General features: G+C 41.4%; 1 protein-coding gene across 4 annotated transcripts; it reads left to right on the forward strand.

Annotated features, from left to right (window-relative positions):
* The first annotated feature begins 639 nt into the window (after positions 1-639).
* tmem255a (transmembrane protein 255A) lies at positions 640-19,205 on the forward strand. 4 transcript variants are annotated; one of them, XM_026145909.1, is made up of 11 exons: positions 640-650; positions 800-1,130; positions 6,004-6,146; positions 6,664-6,726; positions 12,282-12,371; positions 15,299-15,364; positions 15,513-15,598; positions 15,757-15,828; positions 16,151-16,319; positions 16,419-16,565; positions 16,797-19,205. In XM_026145909.1, the coding sequence occupies exons 2-11, from the start codon at positions 1,073-1,075 to the stop codon at positions 16,938-16,940; spliced, it is 1,038 nt and encodes a 345-aa protein (XP_026001694.1). In that variant the 5' UTR covers positions 640-650; positions 800-1,072; the 3' UTR covers positions 16,941-19,205. The 4 variants fall into 4 exon arrangements, with proteins under 4 accessions (XP_026001694.1, XP_026001690.1, XP_026001705.1 ...); XM_026145905.1 differs by lacking the exon at positions 640-650 and having other exon boundaries at positions 769-1,130; XM_026145920.1 differs by lacking the exon at positions 640-650 and having other exon boundaries at positions 769-1,130; positions 16,157-16,319.
* The last annotated feature ends 1,271 nt before the right edge of the window (positions 19,206-20,476 follow it).

Raw genomic sequence — 20,476 nt, forward strand, 5'->3', positions numbered from 1 at the left:
CAGTCCTCTTTCAGCTGTTCCTCCAACCCGCCACACTAGAAGAAAAACAGCTCCTGTTCATGATACTTCTGAGATTTCCTCACATTTCGACATGCACTCAAAAGCATCCCTGTGAATAAATGATTAACAGTTTCCCAGAACGTCTCGCAGTTCTTGAACGCAACGCTGTAGTTGTGACGGTTGGTGGCGCTCGCTGCGCGTCCTGAGGCTCACTAAACACCAAGGTGATACTTTTTTATGAGCTTCTCTAGAAGTGTGAATTTAAATCTTCGTAATATCAAACAAAATTTTTTTAAAAAAGATTTAAAACCCTTTTAAACTCAATTTGTCACAAAACAGGCGCTCAGTAGGATGTTTAATCCCTGTTTTCGGTGATAATTCACTGTCTAAGGAGCTTGGAAAGAAAAGCGTCTGGACTTCTTTGAGTTGCTTGAAGACGTTTCACCTTCATCCGAGAAGCTTCTTCGTTAATTCACTCTCATACCTCCTATTTATTTGTAATTTCTATTAAATCAACATCATTTTTGAAACTTCAGTCTTAATCTGAAAGGTTCAATTAGACAGATTTTTAATTTAAGTTGCCCTGAGGCTTGTAGTTGCTCCTCTTGATATCAGTTTATATATTTCAGCAAATAAACTAGCAGCAGCTGGTAAGCAAAACAGATCCACGCTAACCGGTTTGCGAGTGTAACGCAAAGTAACGAATATTACTATTTAAATAGTAACGGCTTCCAGAGTAGCTGCTTTTCGGTGTGTGTGTGTGTGTGTGTGTGTGTGTGACATGCGCACATACAACCAGCAGCAGCACCAGCGACCTGCTGTCCGACACCGACACGGCGAGAGGACGGACGCCGAGCGAGGTCTCCGCAGCCGCGGGGATGTAAATGAGACGGGCCCGGGCTTCAGCGGGACGGAGGACAGCTCGTCAGAGAATGCCCCAGCTCGTCCACCGTTAGCCCTCAGATTTACATCACCCAGCACTGAGTCGTGATTGTTTAATATTTATATATATTTATTTATTTATTTTTATTTGGAAGAGGATTGGACTTCGGTAAAACGTCCTCCAGCCAGCATGCCCCCTCCTCAGAGCCTCCAATCCAGCGGTCTGACCCTCTCAGAGACGAGCATTGGTAGGTGTGCGAGCAAGGTCAGCGGCGTGTCTGCAGCAGGTTTTTCTGTCAATTAAAACCCGTTAAACTGACTTACACTGCGGGGATTTTCTCATGCGTCTTTTACCTCTTCCGTAACACCCAGGTGAGCCTTAAAATGCTCATCCACACCTGTTATTTACATCGGATGAGCGAAATGAAATCGTTTTATGATTTTCTCTCATGTCTTTTAAAAGCAGCCTGAAACACTCGTTGCATCACCGGGCAGACTATTTTTTCCTCTCCCAGGCCGCAGCGCGTCACTGCAGGTGCGGCGGCGCTGAGTAACCAGAGCAGCCTGGAGGTTTGGCTCCGATGGCTGCTGGCTGCCGCACACCCATTTCTTCTTCGTGTTCTTCTTCTCTCTTTCTTTGTCAGCTGGATGCCGGGCAGCTACCATGAAAAATAAATCGATTAAACGATCAAATACCGCGAGAAAAAAAGTCGCGGGAATATATTTGGCAATGCGGGTAATTCTCATCAGATGGCAGCACATCGTTGATTATTCAAACAACAGAAGTTTGCCTTGGAGTTTGTTTTTTTGGTTTGTTTGTTTTTTGAAATCCCTGTAAGGCATGTTGGGCAGGGGCGTTTCTAGGACATTGTTTCATAAAGTGGCACCTTACTCAAAGACATTTGATCAGAAATAAATAGAAAGTGAAGAGTTTATGAAACATTTATTTAATACAAAAACAAGCATTTAAAGTTTCAAATGAGACTACATAAGTAAAAAAAAAAAGGCATAATCCTACCTCAATAATAACGTAAAGTATGCTTAAGCTACCTAAACGTTTCTCCTTAGTTAACAGAAAATTTTCCATTTTCTTGTTACTTTTGGCTTTTTTATACAGAATTTTAAGTTAAATTAAATAAACCTTGAATCATTTATATTAGATCTGCCATTCAAAAACTAGCACCATGTATCACTTTTAATTTGAAAATCTTCTGTGGCCCACCCAAACCTTTAAATCCATTTCTGTTCTTCTGGTGATTCACTGGATTTCTTTTGGTATTTGGTAGCCACCATACAATTTCCCTCCACAAGCTAATGATCAGTAGAAAAACTGTGCTAGATCAAAACCTGGCCTGATAAAGTTAGACTGACTTTATGTATTAATCTATTTTTTTCTTTTATTAATTTTTAATCCTTTCGATTGTAAACATTTAATGATTGAAATTTAATGGTAATTATATGATCTCTGCCGCAGCCTTTTTGTGTCCCGTGTGTTTGTGCAAATGAGTCCAATTAAAAGTATCAGTTTGACAAGAAACAAAAAATATCAGCCTAGTCGGTTTTAAATGTGGTAAAAGTTTAATAAAACAACAACTAAAGTCCAGTTTAGTTATCAATCCTCTTCTTTTTTCTTCAGCTACATTCAGGAATAAAACCCTCAGAGTTCCAGCCTCTTTGGAACTCCATCTATGCATCCTTTTTCTAAACTGTTTAAGAGTCTCTTTAAAAACTGTTTGGGTTTTTTCCCCCAAAAAAGAGAAAAAGCAGAAAAATTGTGATGCTGAGTTTTCTCATTTTAAAGGTAACATCTTCTAGTTTCTGAAACTGTGCCATTTTATCATGTGTCAGCAGCAAAACCCAGGCCTCACCCTAGCACCAGCTGAATGGTAACATGTTAATCTTGTGCTGGGTGAACTGTTCTGATGGCAGCACCAAGTTTCTCATGGTCATTTCACTCCTTCTGTTGCCTGCTGGAAAAGTAGTTTTCTCACAGTAGAACTGTTATTTTAACTCTAAGCTCTGCAAACTCACACATGTATTTCTGGCTCATTAATCTCAGAGGCCGCGTCCTTCTCTACGCAGGCACCATGGAGACAGAAATGAACTGTAGCCATATGTTTTAGTCACACAAGCTCAGTGTGCTTTCTTGTTTATCTCCAGGTTGGAGCATCAGTATTCAGCAGCAGACTTGACCTTGACATGTTCATGTATTGATAAAACTGAGTGTGGAAGTGACTCGGCTTAATCTAAAATGGGCTGTGACCACAGAATAAATCACCGAGGATATAGAAAGAGCGGTTTTGTGCAACCACAGACTGAAACAAATGCACGAGAGTAGATATTGAAGACTGCATCTTAACTTACCAGCCACTGCCTCTCTCTGCCATTCTCCTTTCTTACATTGATGAGGTTTGGCTTTAGCAAATTAAAGGAATATCACCTTAGAGTATTTGACCGTTGAAGGCTGATCTTTGGCACATTGATGTACATATTATTTATAGTTTATGGTCATCTCTTCAATGCTGCAGGTGCTCAAGCTCTTTATTGATCCACCCTGTTGGAATACGTGTAGAACGTGCTTTGGCCCTGTCCTTCACTGAAAAAAGCAAATCACTTTTATAGATGTCATTTGTTGCTCTGAAATTTGTAGATATTGCTCAGCATTAACGGCACATTAACACATGATAGCATTTGAACTTTTACCAATAATAAGTGGGCTGGTCCCGCTCCTCTTCAGTCCAGCGGATACAGGGTCTAAGCTTTATTTTGATTGGATGGACCACAGGACAGTTTTCCATTTTGGCTGAGTCCATATTGGGTGAACTGGATCCTGTCACTGTTTTTTATTTGCATTTAGAGGTTTAACTTTCATTTGTTGAATGTTGTGCAGAGTTCAGGCAAGAGTTTAGACAGAGAGCAGCTTCAGTGGCGTGCGAACCTGCCAAGGAAGTGTCTGGTGTATCCTCTAAACAGATGAAAGAGAACTAGGAGATTCGATCGTGGAATCAGGAAGTATAAGACAGTATTTGTAGGAAGAGGTTTGAAAAGTCAAGGAGATGAAGAAAGTAGATGGGAGTATGGGAAAAGGCTTATAGTGAGTTTATGAGAGGCAGAACACTAAGGAAGGAATGATTTGGCTAGGCTGAGAGCTTGAGCTGATAAGAATGCGCAGCAGGTTCAGGTGGTTAAGGATAGAGATGGAAATGTGCTAACCAATCTTGGAGAGTGAGAATATGCCAGAGAAATAGATTTTTAAGAACAAAAGTGATGTGCAGAGCTGCAGTGATCATAGAGGTGATAATCTTCAGTGATCTTCAGTATGGCTTTGTGCTGAGAACGAGCACTGCAGATGCAGTGTTTTAACAATTGTTGCACTGTGTCTTTGTGGGTCTAGAGAAAGCATATGATGGGGTGCTAAGAGAGGAACTGTGGTACTGAAGAAGGAAGTCAGGAGTCGCAGAGACGTATGTGAGGGTGGTGCTTCGATTGAGTCAAAGTAGGCCTTGGCTCTAAACCCCTTCTTGTTTGCAGTGATGATGGACATGCAGGCGTCTCCATGGACTATGATGTTTTCAGACAACATTGTGATCTGTAGTGAGAATAAGGAGCAGGCGGAAGAGAGCCTGGAGAGTGGAGGTATGCCCTGGAGAGAAGAGGAATGAAAGCCAGTAGAAGCAAGACAGAACAGATGTGTGTGAATGAGAAGGAGACAGGGGTTTCAGTCACACTGCAAAGAGTAAGGGTAGTGAAAGTGACAAGTTTAAATACCTGACGTCAACCAGCTAAATCAATGGACCGTGCACGAGAGAGGTGAAGAAGAGACCGCAGGCAGGGTGGAGTGAGTGGAGACAAGAATCTGAACATATCACTTGTAGGTGCTGACGTTAAGAAAAAATCTTTTTTAACCATAGTAGTAAATTTTTCCTAATTTTTAGGTAAGAATTGAATCATTAACTGGGCTAAATTGAAACTCAGTCAGGTCCCTGTGAATATTTCAAACATTCACACATGCAGCAGCTCTTCAGATACTTCAGGTTTTATCACTTCCTCAGAGACACATCAACAGAAGTGCCCACTAATGGTCAAAGCGAGGGCGGCAGAATACTAAGGAACAGTCACGAGTCCCTTTGTGGTTTTTCTCAATTGCTTTCACCCATTATCTCAAAACATTTGCAAAGTTCTCATTCAGAATTATCAGCGCTTATTTGATGATTCACAAAAATATACAGAAAACCTGCAAGTTAAGGAGGTAATTCTATCAAATTTCTTTTAAGTCACTGAATAAGTCATTGCTGCTAAAAGGAATGAATCCCTCCGACATTGGGTAAAGTAGTCATTTTGCCAGAATGGATGAAGAAATGTGTTGCTTCAGCTGTTGTTCCTTGAAAGCTGTGTCCTTGTTTTCTCTGAAACGGAATATTTACTGTTTCAAATTGTTATGTTTGAGTAGAACTGATGGCCTTTGTGTATCAAATTGAATACTTTTCAGATGCTGGCATCAGGAGCAGGTAGTTTTAATTCTTAGTCTGTGAAGAAAAAAACTATGTAGGCTATAAACTAAAAAGATTTACATTTCCAGAAATGGCTATGCAGTACAGGACAATGTAGTTAATTTAGCAGAGTAAGAAAGGCTCTTCTCACCTTAAGCCACATGAAAGCATGGCTTAGGTTTGCAAAGTTGCATCTGAACAAACCACAAGACTTCTGACAGAGACCAGAGTGTTTGGCCATTACCCGCTGTGCCACACTAGAGAAACCCAAACACAGCATACCAGCAAAAACGCCTCATACCAGCTGTCAGGCAAAGTGGTGGAGGGTTGGTGAGTCCACCATGAACTCCCCTGGATACCAAAGTATTTTAGAGTCAAATGTGAAGGCGTCAGTCTGATAGCTAAAGCATGGCTGAAACCGGGTCATGCAACAGGACTGTGATCCAAGAACAACAGCAAATCTACAAACGAACGTCTAAAAAAGAAAAGAATCAAGGTGTTACAATGGCTTATTCAAAGTCCAGACCTGAACCTGCATGAAATGCTGTGGCAGGACCATATGAGAGCTGAAGCAAATGCCTGAATCTCTTTACTGCTTGTGCCAGTGTTCATGTTTACTTATTTCTTCTAGGATCCTTTAAGAGAAGAAAGAGGAAATCCATAATTGTGACGGTGATGCTGCTCATTGTGTCTGTGCTCATCCTCATCTTCGGCCTGGCAGCGACTACCAGGACACAGAACATCACGGTGGGCGGCTACTACTCAGGAGTCATTGTGAGTACACATTCGCACCGGCGCCTACCATCGACAGACGCGGCCCAGCAGGCCTGTTCTCTCTTAGGCTGCATGATAAGTGAAGTCGCTGTGCTTCCAGCACACTCGCCACTGCTCACTAGCCCTGATAAACCTCATCACCGAAGGTCTTTGAGCTGTAAATATTACCCACATTTATTATTTAGCATCACTGTCATTATCCACTGAATGAGGTAATATGTTTCAATCTCTAAACCTGTTCGTCACAGTACTTGGCTTTTAGCATTCTCGCTTACATAAATGGTTACTGTAGAGCAGGTTACGCCACGTTAGTCCGATTGATAAATTAATAAAACATATTGGAATTTACTTACAAAGCGAGCATCATAAGATAAAGAGAAATCACAACAACTGTACGATTATGATAAGTATTATTAATACTTGATATATCAGACTTGTGCTGAGCTTGCACTGTGCAATCAAGATTCTGAAATCAAAGCTAGATAAATGCCCTAACAGCTGTTTTCTCTCCTTTCAGCTGGGCTTTGGCTCTTTTCTGGGAATTATCGGCGCTCATTTGATAGAGAACAAGAGGCAGATGGTAAGAGGATTTATATTACCTCTGTGCACTGAGATCTCTTTCAGTGCTTCGTGTCACCTCATCTCAACATCACTGATATTAAACTGAATATTAGTCCCAGTTACCCTGCAGCAGACAAAGCAGTTTGATTATGGGAGCTGCAGTCCCACTCATCCCGAGGAGCTTCATGTGTTGAGTATCGGACAAACTATCCTGAATTTCGGGGTCGGGGTTACGCAGCCTGAAATAGAAATAGGGTGTAAGTGGAGGAAGACAGATGTCCGTGCAGGAATGTGGGGAAGGAAACTTCAGATGAGCGGAGCAGGTGGGAGGAGCCGGGCAGGCTCTGTCAGAGCTGGAGTTAAGAATGTGTTTGTGTCGTGACACTTTTTCCCATCATGCAACAGCATTTAGATGCCTGGAGTTCCAGTCAGCAGGCGTGTGTGTTGAATGAGCCCTGGCACATTACACCACACTCTTGTTTACCACCATAAAATCTCATTACACAGAACATGTGCTGACATTATTTATAGCGTGACTAGTTAGTGACGTTGTAACTGCACTGGTATTAGTTGTCTACATTCATGCACTGCTTTTATTCTGTTTATTTTAACTGTCATGGTGGGTGCACGAGGAGCTGCTTGTGGTCCAAGCTTCCTCTCGGTTCGTAGAGCGAGGTTACTGAGTTCAGCTACAGTATGTTGCCAAAAGCATTTGCGTGTCTGGCTTCACACGCATGAACTTGAGTGACATCCCGTTCTTGATCCATAGAGTTAATATGATGTCACCCTTTGCAGCTTTAACAGCTTCAACTCTTCTGGGAAGACTTTCCACAAGGTTTAGGAGCATTTATGGGAATTTTTTTTACCATTCGTCCAGAAGTACATTTGTGAGGTCAGACTGATTAATTCATCCATAAGGTCTGTTTGAGGTCAGGACTCTGTGTAGGCTAGTCAAGTTCTTCAACACCAAATTTGTTCTCTTTGTGCACTGGTGCGCAGTCCTTTCACTGCAACTAAGGCTACGTTCACACTGCAGGTCTTAATGCTCAATTCCGATTTTTTGATCAAATCCAATTTTTTGTCTGCTTGTTCACACTCCAAATAAAATGCGACAGCAAACGCGCTCTAGTGTGAACCTCAAAGCGCCCCGCTTGCACAAACGAAGAAGACGTCACACAACGCGCTCTGTTTAGACCCAGACCAAACAGTATTGTTTGACTGATGGCCCTTAATATAAAGACTTATTTCGGACTTTACATTTCCCAATTTTGCTTTAAGTTATAAAGTTATTTTGTTATTTACATTTGGCCTAATAATGATCCTTATTGCTGTTTTAGAGGAGCGGTGCTTCAAAGGATAGTTGCAGATTTCTGTCAGAATCTGCTGATTATACAGTACAAATAAAATGTTCACATTTCTCCAACGTTGTCTTCCCAACAGTTTCACTGACATCTACACTGGATGGCCAGGAAGCGTTCACGATGTCTTCTACGGTGCTGATAATTGGCGTCTGTCTTGTGTCAGTGACGTAAAAGACAGATTTAATGCAACATGACCATCAAACAGCAGTCGCTTTCTAAAACATCGGATATGTATCGGATTCAGTACCACATACGAAAGTGACCCAGATCGGATTTGAAAATATTGGATTTGTGCCGTTCACACTGTCAGACCATGATCAGATATGCATATATGCCTCGGATATGCATCGGGTCGCATAGGGTCAAAAATGTCTGATTTGATGCACTTTCGCCTGCAGTGTGAACGTAGCCTAAGGGGCTGAGCCCAGTTCCTGAAAAACAACCCCACTACATATTTCCCCCTCCACCAAACTTACACTTGGCACAGTGCAGTCAGACAAGCAGTCCTGGCAAACATCAAACTCAGACTCATCCATCGAGAAGTGTGACTCGTCACCCCAGAACACACCTCCAGTGCTCTAGTGCAGCATAGAGTCACCACTGCATCTGATGCTTTGCATTGTGCTTGGTGATGTATGGCTTGGATGCAGCTGCTTCGCCATGAATCCCATTCCATGAAGCTCTCTACTCAATGTTCTTGAGCCAATTTGAAGGCCGCGTGAAGTTTGGAGGTCTGCAGCGACTGACTCTGCAGAAAGTTGGTGACCTCTGCGCGCTATGCCCCCAAGCATCCGCTGACCCCGCTCTGTGATTTCTTGCTGTCTTGCAACTGTAACCACATAATTTCCTCAGGGATTAATAAAGTATTCCGATTCTGATTTTACATGGCCCACTTTGTGCTGAGTCGTTGTTGTTATGAGTTTTTATTGAAGAATCCTTGAATTATTTAACATATTTTATACTTAAAACGGAAAGAAAGAGAGTAACTCATCCGATGTATTTTTTTTAACCACTTAGCGAGCATACTCTATCGCCCATGTTGCAAGAGGAAAGTATATCCTAGACAGCTGCTATGAGAGGGGCTCTAGGCTTAGATTCCCACATTAGTATTACAGAATTTGAAATGTTAAGCAGACTTATAACTACTACTACATAGCCCCAAACAAATTTTGTTTGTAGGGTTACCCTTTTAAAGGGAGTATAGTGTTTGTTCGGGGAGGCCGCAAAGTCAAACTCAGCCGCAGTCTTGACATCGCCGGCCCACAACAGCTGGTGCCTAAGCTGATATCTTTTTATGCATTCAATTGGCAAATCCCATATAGAGCACACTATTTAAGCTGCTTTAACCTTCCCACAGTTGCTGTGCACTGCCAGCCACTTTGCAACGCACCTCTACCTCAGCTCGTTCTTTTATTGTGTGCCTGATTTTAACCAGCACAGTATCTGTTTTCACTGATGCCTGGTCTTGTCTGTGCCTTACGCTGTCCATGTATGCATGTGGGAAGGGCAGAGAGGTCAAATATAAATAACTGCAGATGGAAAAACAGTCGTCTTTTGACCACGGTTGTCCTGACTGAACTGACCTGCTAAAATAATTATAAAAATATCACAGAGTCTGTGGTGACATATCAAAATGGGTCAAATTTCCAGCGACACTTGCAGTATATAGAGCAGCTTCACTGCTTGGCTGACACGTTTCATTGGGGCTGTGAAGTGACGTCTGAGTAGAAAAGTAAAGCGCTAATTACTGATACTCACAGTGAGAAATATGTGAAGTATTAAGTGTTCATTTAAAAACCTTCCGATCAGTCGTTGTGATATGACCTGTGAAGAAGCAGACTTCAGTAAGGGCATGTTCCTTATTCGTATACATATAGCTGCAGTGTGAGACCGATATCCAACACCATCAGATGATTCCCAAAAAGAATGCAATGTCCACATGTACAAATGCAATAACAAACTTCCTCAAAGTACAGCACTCAAACTACAATTTAAAGACATAGGTCAGAATTCTTTTTAGATGTCTTTAATTTTCTGTCTTTAACTGAGTTTTGTCAGGTCTAATAAGCCCCAGTGTCATTTCTTCAGCTGTAACTTTGAGGCATCAAATAGCAAAAGAAACCAAAAAAATTACAAAAAGACAAATTTTTTTTCAGATTCAAAGGAGCTTGCAAAGAAAAGCGTCTGGACTTCTTTAAGTTGCTTGAAGACGTTTCACCTCTCATCCGAGAAGCTTCTTCAGTTCTAAGGTCAAATGGTGGAGAGTCCCAGATTTAAACCTAGTGGGAGTTTCCCCCCACAGAGGGACAAAGGACCCCCTGATGATCCTCTAATCGCCTGAGCCAAGGTGGGAAACTGGGTGTGGGTCCCAATCAGCCAGAGTTTCGGGTGAGCTCATTGTGAAACCTGGCCCCACCTTATCATGCGAATTCCTTAGCGCATGGCACAACATAGAAGAGCCACCTCCACAGGACAAGACTCAGCAGTTCATCTGCATCTAAAGGTCAAAGGTCACTCTTTCGAGGATGCCAATGTTCACATTTTGGACAGAGAGGACAGATGGTTTGAAAGAGGAGTGAAAGAAGCATCTATGTCCACTGTGAGCGACCATCTTTGAACAGAGGCGGGGCTTACGACACCAACTGTCTGCCATCTATAATCCAGTTTTGAGTTCCCTCCCCAGATGCCTTAACCCCATTTGACCTTAGAACTGAAGAAGCTTCTCGGATGAGAGGTGAAACGTCTTCAAGCAACTTAAAGAAGTCCAGACGCTTTTCTTTCCAAGCTCCTTAGACTACGATGGCCTGGATGATTGAGGACCTTCACAGACTTTTTTTCAGATTGTTTTTACTGACCTTAAAGGACAGTTTGAAAGTGACCATTTATGTGGTTCTTTCTATATGTTGAGAATACACACCTGAGACATAGTTTCTAAGTTACTGAGGCTTTTTGTCAGTTTTCAACCAATACATCATTAAGTTGTCCTTGAAGAATTTGGTGGCTGTAAGCCAAATCTTATTTAAATTTTCATTATGAGAATTCATTCAAAACTTTTCCAGCTATCATGCTTACAGACAGAATGACACGCACACAAATGCTACTAAAAACATTAACTCTTTGGTGGTTTTTAAATGTGATTGTTAAAGCTGACCAATCATCCTTTTTTTACTCTCTGACATATATAACAAGACAGTCTCATAGCAGTTTGTGATAACAGCTGACCTACTCATCCATGTTTCTGCAGACATAAATTGTCCATCCTTCTTACCGTGTTCCTGAACACAATTTTTTTGGCTGCCATGTTGACACTTCCCCTCTGAAGAGTGTGGACAAAAATGTAACATTTCATATTCATTAACAAATCGATGGCTTTTTCCTGTATATTTCACATTTTGCTATGAGACGAGGCTGTTTACGTACTCTACATATTGGTCAATTCCACAAAGTGATAGATAATGAGGTCACATAAGTGGTGCATGTGAGCTAAACGCTCAGGCTTCAGTTTCCTCTGAACATTTAGTTCCCTTTTTTCTACTATTGGATTTTTATGATTATAAAAGAAAGAAGGCTTCCCCTTAGTATGGTGATCTCAGGGATACAGCTCTGGGTGTGAGCACAGGAGGTCTGCCCACCTTCTGTGTGTGAGGGGCAGCCAATCAGAGAATAGGCAGCATAAAAAAAGAGGGGTGGGGGGACTTCAGAGTTTCTGCACAAGGTACACAAGAGATTAGTTTGAACTTTGACTCATGAAAAGCTACTTTAGTAATCTCTAAGAACAACCACGTCCACTTTTAAAAGGTCAGAGGAGCTTCAGCCTTTCAATCTGGACTCAGATCTGATTGTGGAAACTGTACCTCAAGCTGCTCAGTCTGTGGTGTCACTTCACACTCCCTCCCTCCTCTGTGGTGGGGCGGCTCCAGAGGAGTGGGGTGATGTGTAACCGAATACTGGCTGTGTTTCACCGAAGACTGAAAAGAGAAGAGGTCTGTGGATGGGTTTAGGTAAAGGGTTGCACTGCGAGTGCTAGATGTTTCCACTAACTGGACCTGAACTGTACTTCTGCACACTGATATACATGAGTGTACTGCAATTTCAGCTGGTTTAAGGCCACTGGTGAGAAAAGAAAATGAGAATGATGCACGTTTATGTTAAGATTTACCCTTCTATTGAAAACCCAAATATGAAGCTCGGGCCTCTCCATCTTCTTCCACAGTTAGTGGCATCCATTGTCTTCATCAGCTTTGGAGTGGTGGCTGCCTTCTGCTGTGCCATCGTCGATGGAGTATTTGCAGCGAGGCACATTGTAAGTATCACAAAAGCTTATTTAGCTTATCCTGTAAATTTAGATCATTCTAATTACACACTAATAACGGGCTTCTTATTGGGCGCCAGGCTACATTAGACGCATCCCCTCCTCGACGTCCTGCTCACATCTTTCAGGCTGGGGTAGCTGCCACACCCTTCTTGTGAGACAGAAGGGTGTCTCACAAGATGATTTATTTTGTGGTAGAAGACTGTTATTCTCCATGATGCAAAGCACAGAAAACAACAAGTAACCACTAATGCATTCTTAAAACAATTATGCTGAAGTAAGTTAGGGCAGTGTGAAAAGGGAGATTCCCATTAGCAGGTTTTCGTTCGCCACTAATGGCGTCAGTGAAGTGGAACATTTTCCTTTCAAACAGCATTTGGTACACTAGACTCTGAAGAGGCGCACTGTTGAATCAAGTGAATTTAGGAGCATTAATTGAGGAGCATGGTCGTTAAACTTATCTATTTTTGCTATATTTGGTAGCAGTTTTAAACCACACGTTCATTTTTTGTTCTTTGAGGACACAGAAAGTAAAAGCACAGTCTTGATTTTTACAGCTGATTGAATGTCAGTGTTATTTGTGATATTAATGATTTTCATCTGAAGTGCTTGCTCAAAAAGGCTCTTGTTTGCATCAGAGAACAGTGAGGTCAGTTTTATTCTTATTGATTTGGTAATACATAAAAGCTCCTTTTTATCGTAGCGTATACTGAACGATCCAGAGTATGCTACACAGTGTCATCAAGTGGCTGGTTGGCTGTTTTCTGTATTTGCACGTGCAGTCACAACTTCAAACTTGGCCTGAGAGTTAACGTCGGCTGTCTGACCCGACATTCACTTGAAGGATCATCACTTGTGATTGATGAGAGCAGTCTTCAGTTCTCACCTTCTTGCAACTTTCTCCTGTTTTCTAAAAAGAAATTCAAATAAACGCACCTGGATCAGAGTGCTAGTAGTGTTGCACTGGTCCCCAAGGAGACACCTCATATAAAATGTTTGCTGGTATGTGTGTTTTTATTATTAAACTGTAATAATGAGTAGGGACATAGTTGTTAGTAATTTAATATAAAAGTAGTGAGGGTTTACAGATATAATCTCAGCATAATCTTAGTATATATTTAAGTATGCTGAGTGTTTCCTCTGAAACGTCTGTCATTCTTCCAGGGTTGTTTTTGTTTTTTTAAACTTTAAAATAACTTGAACAGGGGAAAAATTATGTAAATAAACCATAAAACTCAATATGGCCTGATCACATTTTGCTGTCCTCGTCAAACTTTCAAAGTAGATTTATTTTTGACCCCAGTATTTTTTCTTTCCCAGTAAAAAACAAAGTCAGACCAAATATACGTTTCCCAGGGCCATAAAATAAACTGACCCAAGCAGTGTTACTTTTGGACGCCTGGTCATGTAGCGATAATTCACCCTGACGATTTTACCTTTGTGCATTTTCTGAAGAAACTGCAGCGTGAACGCTTAAATCTGAATGTATGAGCTGAAATGAAATAATTGATGAATTTTAAGTTAAAAAGTTTGAAGGAGATAAAGAAAAAAAAATGAATTTTTAACCTGAAAACAAAAGTGCTGAACTGCTAAAAGCTGACGTTCACACAGAAGAAGAATGTCCAAAAAAGGAGAATTTAACGGTGTTTGAATGGTTTTTCTAAGTTGAATGGTTTTGAAGGAGTTAGATGCCAAAAACGTACGGAAAAGAAAATAATAAAGAATAGAAGAACAATACTGTGAATGCTTTTCAAGCATTCCCACTAGAAATGGTCCACATGTTTGATTTAGCAAAGATTTTAGACCAGATGTCCATCTTAATATAGCATTCCATGTGGGATGTAGGTAAGGAGGACATGCAAAGGGTTTGTGTTACAGAGGGGGATGCTAGAGATGAAGGCAAAATGATGCTGTCAGGCAGATTTGGGGTCACTATCCAGAAACAAAAAAAAGACAAAACAAAGGAAAAAGTGCAAGCTTTGGTGACCAGAGAGGAAACATGGAACAAATGAAGAAGCAGCATGTAGTAGAATGTGAAAAAGAAGTGAGAAAATGTGAAAAAATCCATATTTGAGTTTTTTAGGGAGAGGGGACACAGAGGGGGGAAAGGAACATAGAGCCCACGAGATGACTGGCAAAATAAGACAGGAAGTAACAAAACATGACAACACCTATACTGAGAGAGACTTAACAGGACCCAGGAAACACAGGGCAGGCTCATAAAAGCTATGAGACAAAAACAAAACACCTAAAGCAAAATACTTATAGAAAATAGACATTAACTGAATCTCAAGGACTAAATTGTAACCAGTAACTTAAAACTCCACCTGAAGAAGAATAAACTCAAAGCTACTGTGGGGATCACTAAAGGAAGCAGCTGAAAGAAGACAAATTTTACAAAATAAAGCTTTAAAACATGTAAGACAGAATTATGTAAAATCTCTCCTGTTAAAATGGTAGCTGGTTATATTAAACTGGCCCAAAGTTTTTTATAAAATGGTCTGTTTATGTGCATGTAATCCCTGTGAGCCTGAAGACGGCTGTAGAAGCTCAGTTTCTGACAGTTTTTTCTACCCTTTGTTGCTGTATGATGTAAAAGAGATAGGATATCCTTAATCCCCGCCCACCTGCTTTTTCAAATCTTTTGCTTACAAGAAGCAGCCAATCAGAACAAAGTTGGTTTAAATGGATGGAAAAGTCTTGTTTCACAGAGTGTATGAATTGAGGCCCCTTAGATAAATTAGCTTTTTTTTTTGTTTTGTTTTTTGCTTTTCTTTAACTTCCCAACATGGAGCTGGAAATGTCCATAGCAGGTCTAATATAAAACTTTATTATTAATTTTAGTTGGCAAACAAAATAAGACTATTCCAGCATTTTCATATTCATCAGTTCTTTCTTTTATGCCGTTTCTTCTGCAGGACCTCAGGCCTCTGTACGCGGGCCGCTGTGCTTATCACACCAGTGACACGGCGTCTGAGCATGATGTAAGAAAGACATTTAACTCATATTCAATGAGCCATTAAATGCTGTCTGTCAGTGTGATCATTATTTGTATAGGCTTGAATTGTTGGGGGGCTGAATAATCCATGCAGGCTCAACGAGAAGAGACATAAGCTAATTTTTGCACTTCAGGTGCCATGTCATACAGCAGGCATATCCTGTAACCTGCGAGTGAAGAGCAACACCTGCTACTGCTGCGACCTCTACAACTGCGGGAAGTGAGTATGCCGAGGGGGTCGAGCACCCTCAGAACCTGTGCCTACTCGCTATGCAGTGTTTATATTTTGATGTGCGCTCCTGTGTCATTTTAATTTGCACTGCAGCAGTGATTGTATCAGACCAGGATGTTTCTTTTCTTTTTTAACCTTTGTTTCAGAGAACATCCTCTTATGGGACCTCAGAATAAAGATGTTTTGAAAAAGTTTAAGAAATCATCCATGATTTGGAAGTAGGTCCCTTTTTTCTAGGCTATTAATGCCCAGTATTGATCAACTCGGTCTTGTCTTGTCTTATTTTATTTTTTAAGAAAACATCATAGAAATGTGTTGTAGGTTGTCATTTCCTCTGCATGTTTGTGTGTCACCAACCTCAGTCCGTGTCTCCTCCCAGCTTTCCAGCAGCAACCTCTGAATGTTTATAACCATAAATCAACCCCAGTTTTGTTTTTCTGTGTCTTGTTGATGTAGGTGCATCTTTAAAAACTACTAAACACTGTCAGTGATTTTTCTGGCTTGACTATAAGCTTTCACCCTCTCTGTTTTACCCCACTGGCCTAGCCGTGGTGAGTTAATGGGAGGCTACCATGAATATACAGATGTGAAAAGCTGCCAGGACGTCATACACCTCTACCACCTCTTGTGGTCGGCTACGATCCTCAACATCGTGGCCCTCTTCCTGGGCATCATTACTGCAGCAGTGCTGGGAGGCTTCAAAGACATGGTGCGTGCACTGAACGAGCATGTCAGATTTATCAGTAGCCGCTTCTCTGTAATCGCAGCTCTCTAACTGTTACATCAATGCACTCTGTTGCTTCATCAGACACCTGCTCCTGCCTCAGAGAGCACATCTGAACCAGAGGCCATCACAGCTCCAGTCCCTTCAGAGATTCCCCCGCCCGTCACGTCTCTCAACCCATATTACAACACCGCCCCCTGCCTGCCACCGTACTCGGCCTACGACCTGCAGGTATGCAGCTGCTTTAAAGGTGCAGTTGAGAAGTGTGTGCTTCTAATTATTTATGGACAACAGTCAAGCTCTTTATCAGGAAATTTGTGTTAGTAGGATCTAATGACGATTGTTTCTAGGGTTACCAATTGGATCCATATAAAGTATCTCATGGTCCTCACGCATTTGATGCCAGCATACAATAGCTCAAAGCATATATATATTGTAATAAATGTTTTCCTTTATTCGCAGGGCTCCTATGTGTTCCCTGACTCTTCAGGCCTGTCAGACGATTCCCAGTCTGGAGCCAGCCACCTCTGGCCTACAATGATCCCTCCACGCTACTCCCCTCCTCACAACCTTCCAGATGAGAAGCCCCCACCATACAGCCCGTAAGACAGCTGCGAGAAAAGGAAACACCTGAAACATCATCGGGTGTTTGCACAGTTCCTCTGGACTTTTCTTCATAATCCTTCAGAAGAGTGTTGAAGAAAAAGAGGCGAGGAAGGGGAGGAGAGCCACAGAGCACACTAACTTTGACTTCAGCCCAAGGCGAGGGAGAAAGCATTCGTCTCCCCGGGCACCGCTCACACTCTTCTGGCCTGCACTGTGTGTGTTTGTGCACATGCACATCGAGAGAGACAACCTGGTCAAAGCCAGGACTGTTTACACATCTATCTGCCTTATGCAACGTAAACAGACTTCCAGTGTTAGATGTATTCTGTAAAAGGACAAAACGACAGAGCTCATGCTTTACATTCACCTCTCTTTTGCAGAAACTGTAAATGCTTCCTCCATCAAGATGGAGATCCCGTCCTCACTGGGAGGATGAGTACAGCTACATGTGCAAGGTCGACGTTGAGCTAGGTGAAAGCTTTGGCATATTTCTTAAAATCTGAATCAGCTAGATAATTCCAAACTTAAAAATTGTAGGCCCGGGCGTTTGTTTCTGTAGCAGTCAATAGTGTCCCTGTGCATTATTACAGGCAGAGTTAGCAGAACTGGAGGTATTACATGCTCATAATGTATGTGCAGCAGTATAATATGCAGTTAGGCCTAGCATATACAAACAGACCAAGATTCCTATTTATCAAATCTTCACGTTATGTTTAAGAATATCCTGATCAGTGTGTGGCAAACTTTGCAGAGCAGCATTAATGAAGAAATAAGCTATTGTACCTACAGTAGTTGTTGAGGATAATCAGATACCAGTTACACTCCAAACCTCATTTACTGTGTTTCCACTAACAGCAGCAAAGCAGGTAAGCATCATATATGTGTCTCTCTCTTTGTCAAGTAGCAGTAGTAGCACGTTTGTGTCAGAAGGGTCATTCCATATAAAATCAGTCAAACCTGATCCACCGAATCCGCTGAGGGTTTGTTGTGCAGACAAAGAAAAATAAGTGAAATCCATCTTCAAGAAGCAAAAAAGGTCCAGCGTGATCATTTCAGTAGATTAGACAGAATCTAAAATTATCAGACACCTACCAAAGGCTGCAACTTCACAGGTGTTATACAACACTAGATGTCAGTTTTCAAACATAAGGAATCACGGCTAGAGGCTGAGGCTGAGAACTAAATGGAGGGAAAAATGAAACGTTTCATAAGCTATTACCTGTTTGAAATCCTACAAAGTGATATGACCATTTAAAAGTTACCCACAATGCATTTTTGAGGTTTTCTCCAACGAATTCTCAGAAAACATCCAGGATACCAACAACACTTGTTTCTGTTCCTCGCGTGCAATTTGGACTGGAGCTATCACATGATACTGATTAGGTATATTGATTATAAAGAAATAGATCAGACCAAAAATGTAAATTTAGCTTTGGATCCTGTACTGAAATTTCACCTGGTTAGCTCCAGTACTTAAGAAGTGAAATAATAAGCCCATCTAAGAATACAAATGTGAGTGTGGCCATCATTAAAGCCTGTGGTCGATAGCAATCAGTTTGCAAGTTTAAGTCTACTTGAATTCATTTACACAAAACCAAACACTCAGCAGTTAATGGTTATAGATAGAAACGTGTGGCATACAGTAACCAATTAATATACACATTAAAATGTTTATAGATTATTGTAATATGCACAACTAAAATAATTGAATTGGCAGATTCATAAAATCTAATTTAATCTTCTAGGACAGACTGCTTGCAGATACAATGACCAATAAGCCTCCATGCCTGTACGCCATTTTCAGTCTCTATTAGCCTTCCCACATAACAAAATCCCCAGCACATGACACATATGCTGACATTCATGTATATATATATTTTTTGTTGTTGAGTTTTTAGTGGCTCAGCACCCGTTAATCCGATTTTTCGTTCACTTAAAAAGCGCCAGTTTTTCGACCTGCCCTCATGTACGTTAATCTGAACATTTTATAGTACAAAGGAAACATTTCCCCTGAAGTTATTGTGCACATTAAACTATCCTCTTCTTAAGGGGTTCAGGTTGGAGCCTCACTCTGGTTTTTCTTTTTCTATGGAATGACCCAGGAGTTTGTGAGGCTCAGTGTGAACAGTCAGTGCTGGATTCGCTGATATGAAACCTCGTCAATGTCCAAGAAAGCAGTCACTGTCAGCTTTGATCACGGCTTTTCCAAATTTAAACTGCACATTCTTCTTCATCGCGTCATTAAAACTTGTTTTATGTAACTCACATAGTGCCGTTTCTTTTTTTATCTACTCGGTGTTGGTTACCTCTCCAGTAGGTCACAGGAGCAAAGGAGGAACTTCTGCCACAGCTTCACCTATTTTGAGGTGCATGGAGTAAGATGTAAAATTTTCAAGAGGTCAAACAACACCGGTAGCACCTCTACTACATATGAGGCAGATTATATTTTTTTTCTGCTTCATACTTCTGTAATTGTATATTTTCTGACGTGATAAAGGAAACCAGCAGTTGTTTTACACACTAATGCTGGAGGTTTGACATCTTTTGCACTATGGTGCTATGTATTCGTGGTTTGCAGGGGATAAAATTACCCCCTGTAATTTTTCATTTTTAGGTCACTGTGAGTTTAGGTCATTGTGAACAACTGCTGAGTGGCTTGCTATTAATTTGGTACACACGTCCCCCATACTGATCAATTGTATTCAGTGCTCTGAACTTAACTTCCTAAAGCGGACGTTACGCTCGGTTCCACCTTTATAGTTGTTAGACGCAACTAGAGCAGCTGTACATGGTTAACACTTCAAAAGATTTGTCTTACAATGTGTGTGACAAACTGAAAAACTGAGCTCACTCTTAATGCTTCCATCAAAATTAAGAGGGTAAGTAGTAAATAATCAGCAAGTCTGGTGAGGTTTTGGCACCTTGCAGGTCTGGAGCATTCAGATGAGTGTTACCATAACGCCACAATCTCCCCAGGAGTGGACATCCCAGCAAATTTACCCCAAGGTCAGAGCATGCAATGTTCAGAGAAAGTGCAAAAACCCCGGAGCTACATCTCAGACAGGCCTCATTTAGCATGCTAAATGTTAAAAGTCCAGGACAGTGCAAGGACCTTATAACAGCTGTCAAGCCCGATGGTGGAGTGATGACTTGAGCTCATCTTACAGCCACAGGACCTGGGCACCTTGCAGTCATTGAATCAACCATGAATTTCTCTGTACAGCGTGGTATTCTAATGTAAGGCCATCTGTCTGACAGCTAGAGCTTAGCCCAAATTGGGGAATGCAGCTGGACAATGATCCCAAGCACAGCAGCAAATTTGAATGGCAATGGCCCAGTCAAAGTCCAGACCTCAATGCTGTCGTGGAACCTTAAGAGAGTCGTGAATGTGTGCAAACCTCCATGAAGTGAAGAAACAATAAAGAAGAAAAGGGTAAAATTCCTCCACGATGTGAGAGACTGATAAAGTCATACAGAAAGCGAAAACAAGTTATTGCTGTTAGAGATGGTTCTACGGGCTAATGAAACATGGGGTT

The sequence above is a fragment of the Astatotilapia calliptera genome, chromosome 2, assembly GCF_900246225.1.
Source record: "Astatotilapia calliptera chromosome 2, fAstCal1.2, whole genome shotgun sequence".
In the NCBI taxonomy this organism is placed as follows: domain Eukaryota; kingdom Metazoa; phylum Chordata; class Actinopteri; order Cichliformes; family Cichlidae; genus Astatotilapia; species Astatotilapia calliptera.

What these genes read in the sequence shown, in the direction of transcription:
- tmem255a (XM_026145909.1), top strand. Translation starts at nt 1,073, where the DNA reads ATGCCCCCTCCTCAGAGCCTCCAATCCAGCGGTCTGACCCTCTCAGAG. An exon ending in CCTCTCAGAGACGAGCATTG is followed by an intron (nt 1,131 to 6,003) that starts GTAGGTGTGCGA and finishes TATTTCTTCTAG; the next exon opens with GATCCTTTAAGAGAAGAAAG. An exon ending in GACCTCTACAACTGCGGGAA is followed by an intron (nt 15,599 to 15,756) that starts GTGAGTATGCCG and finishes CCTTTGTTTCAG; the next exon opens with AGAACATCCTCTTATGGGAC.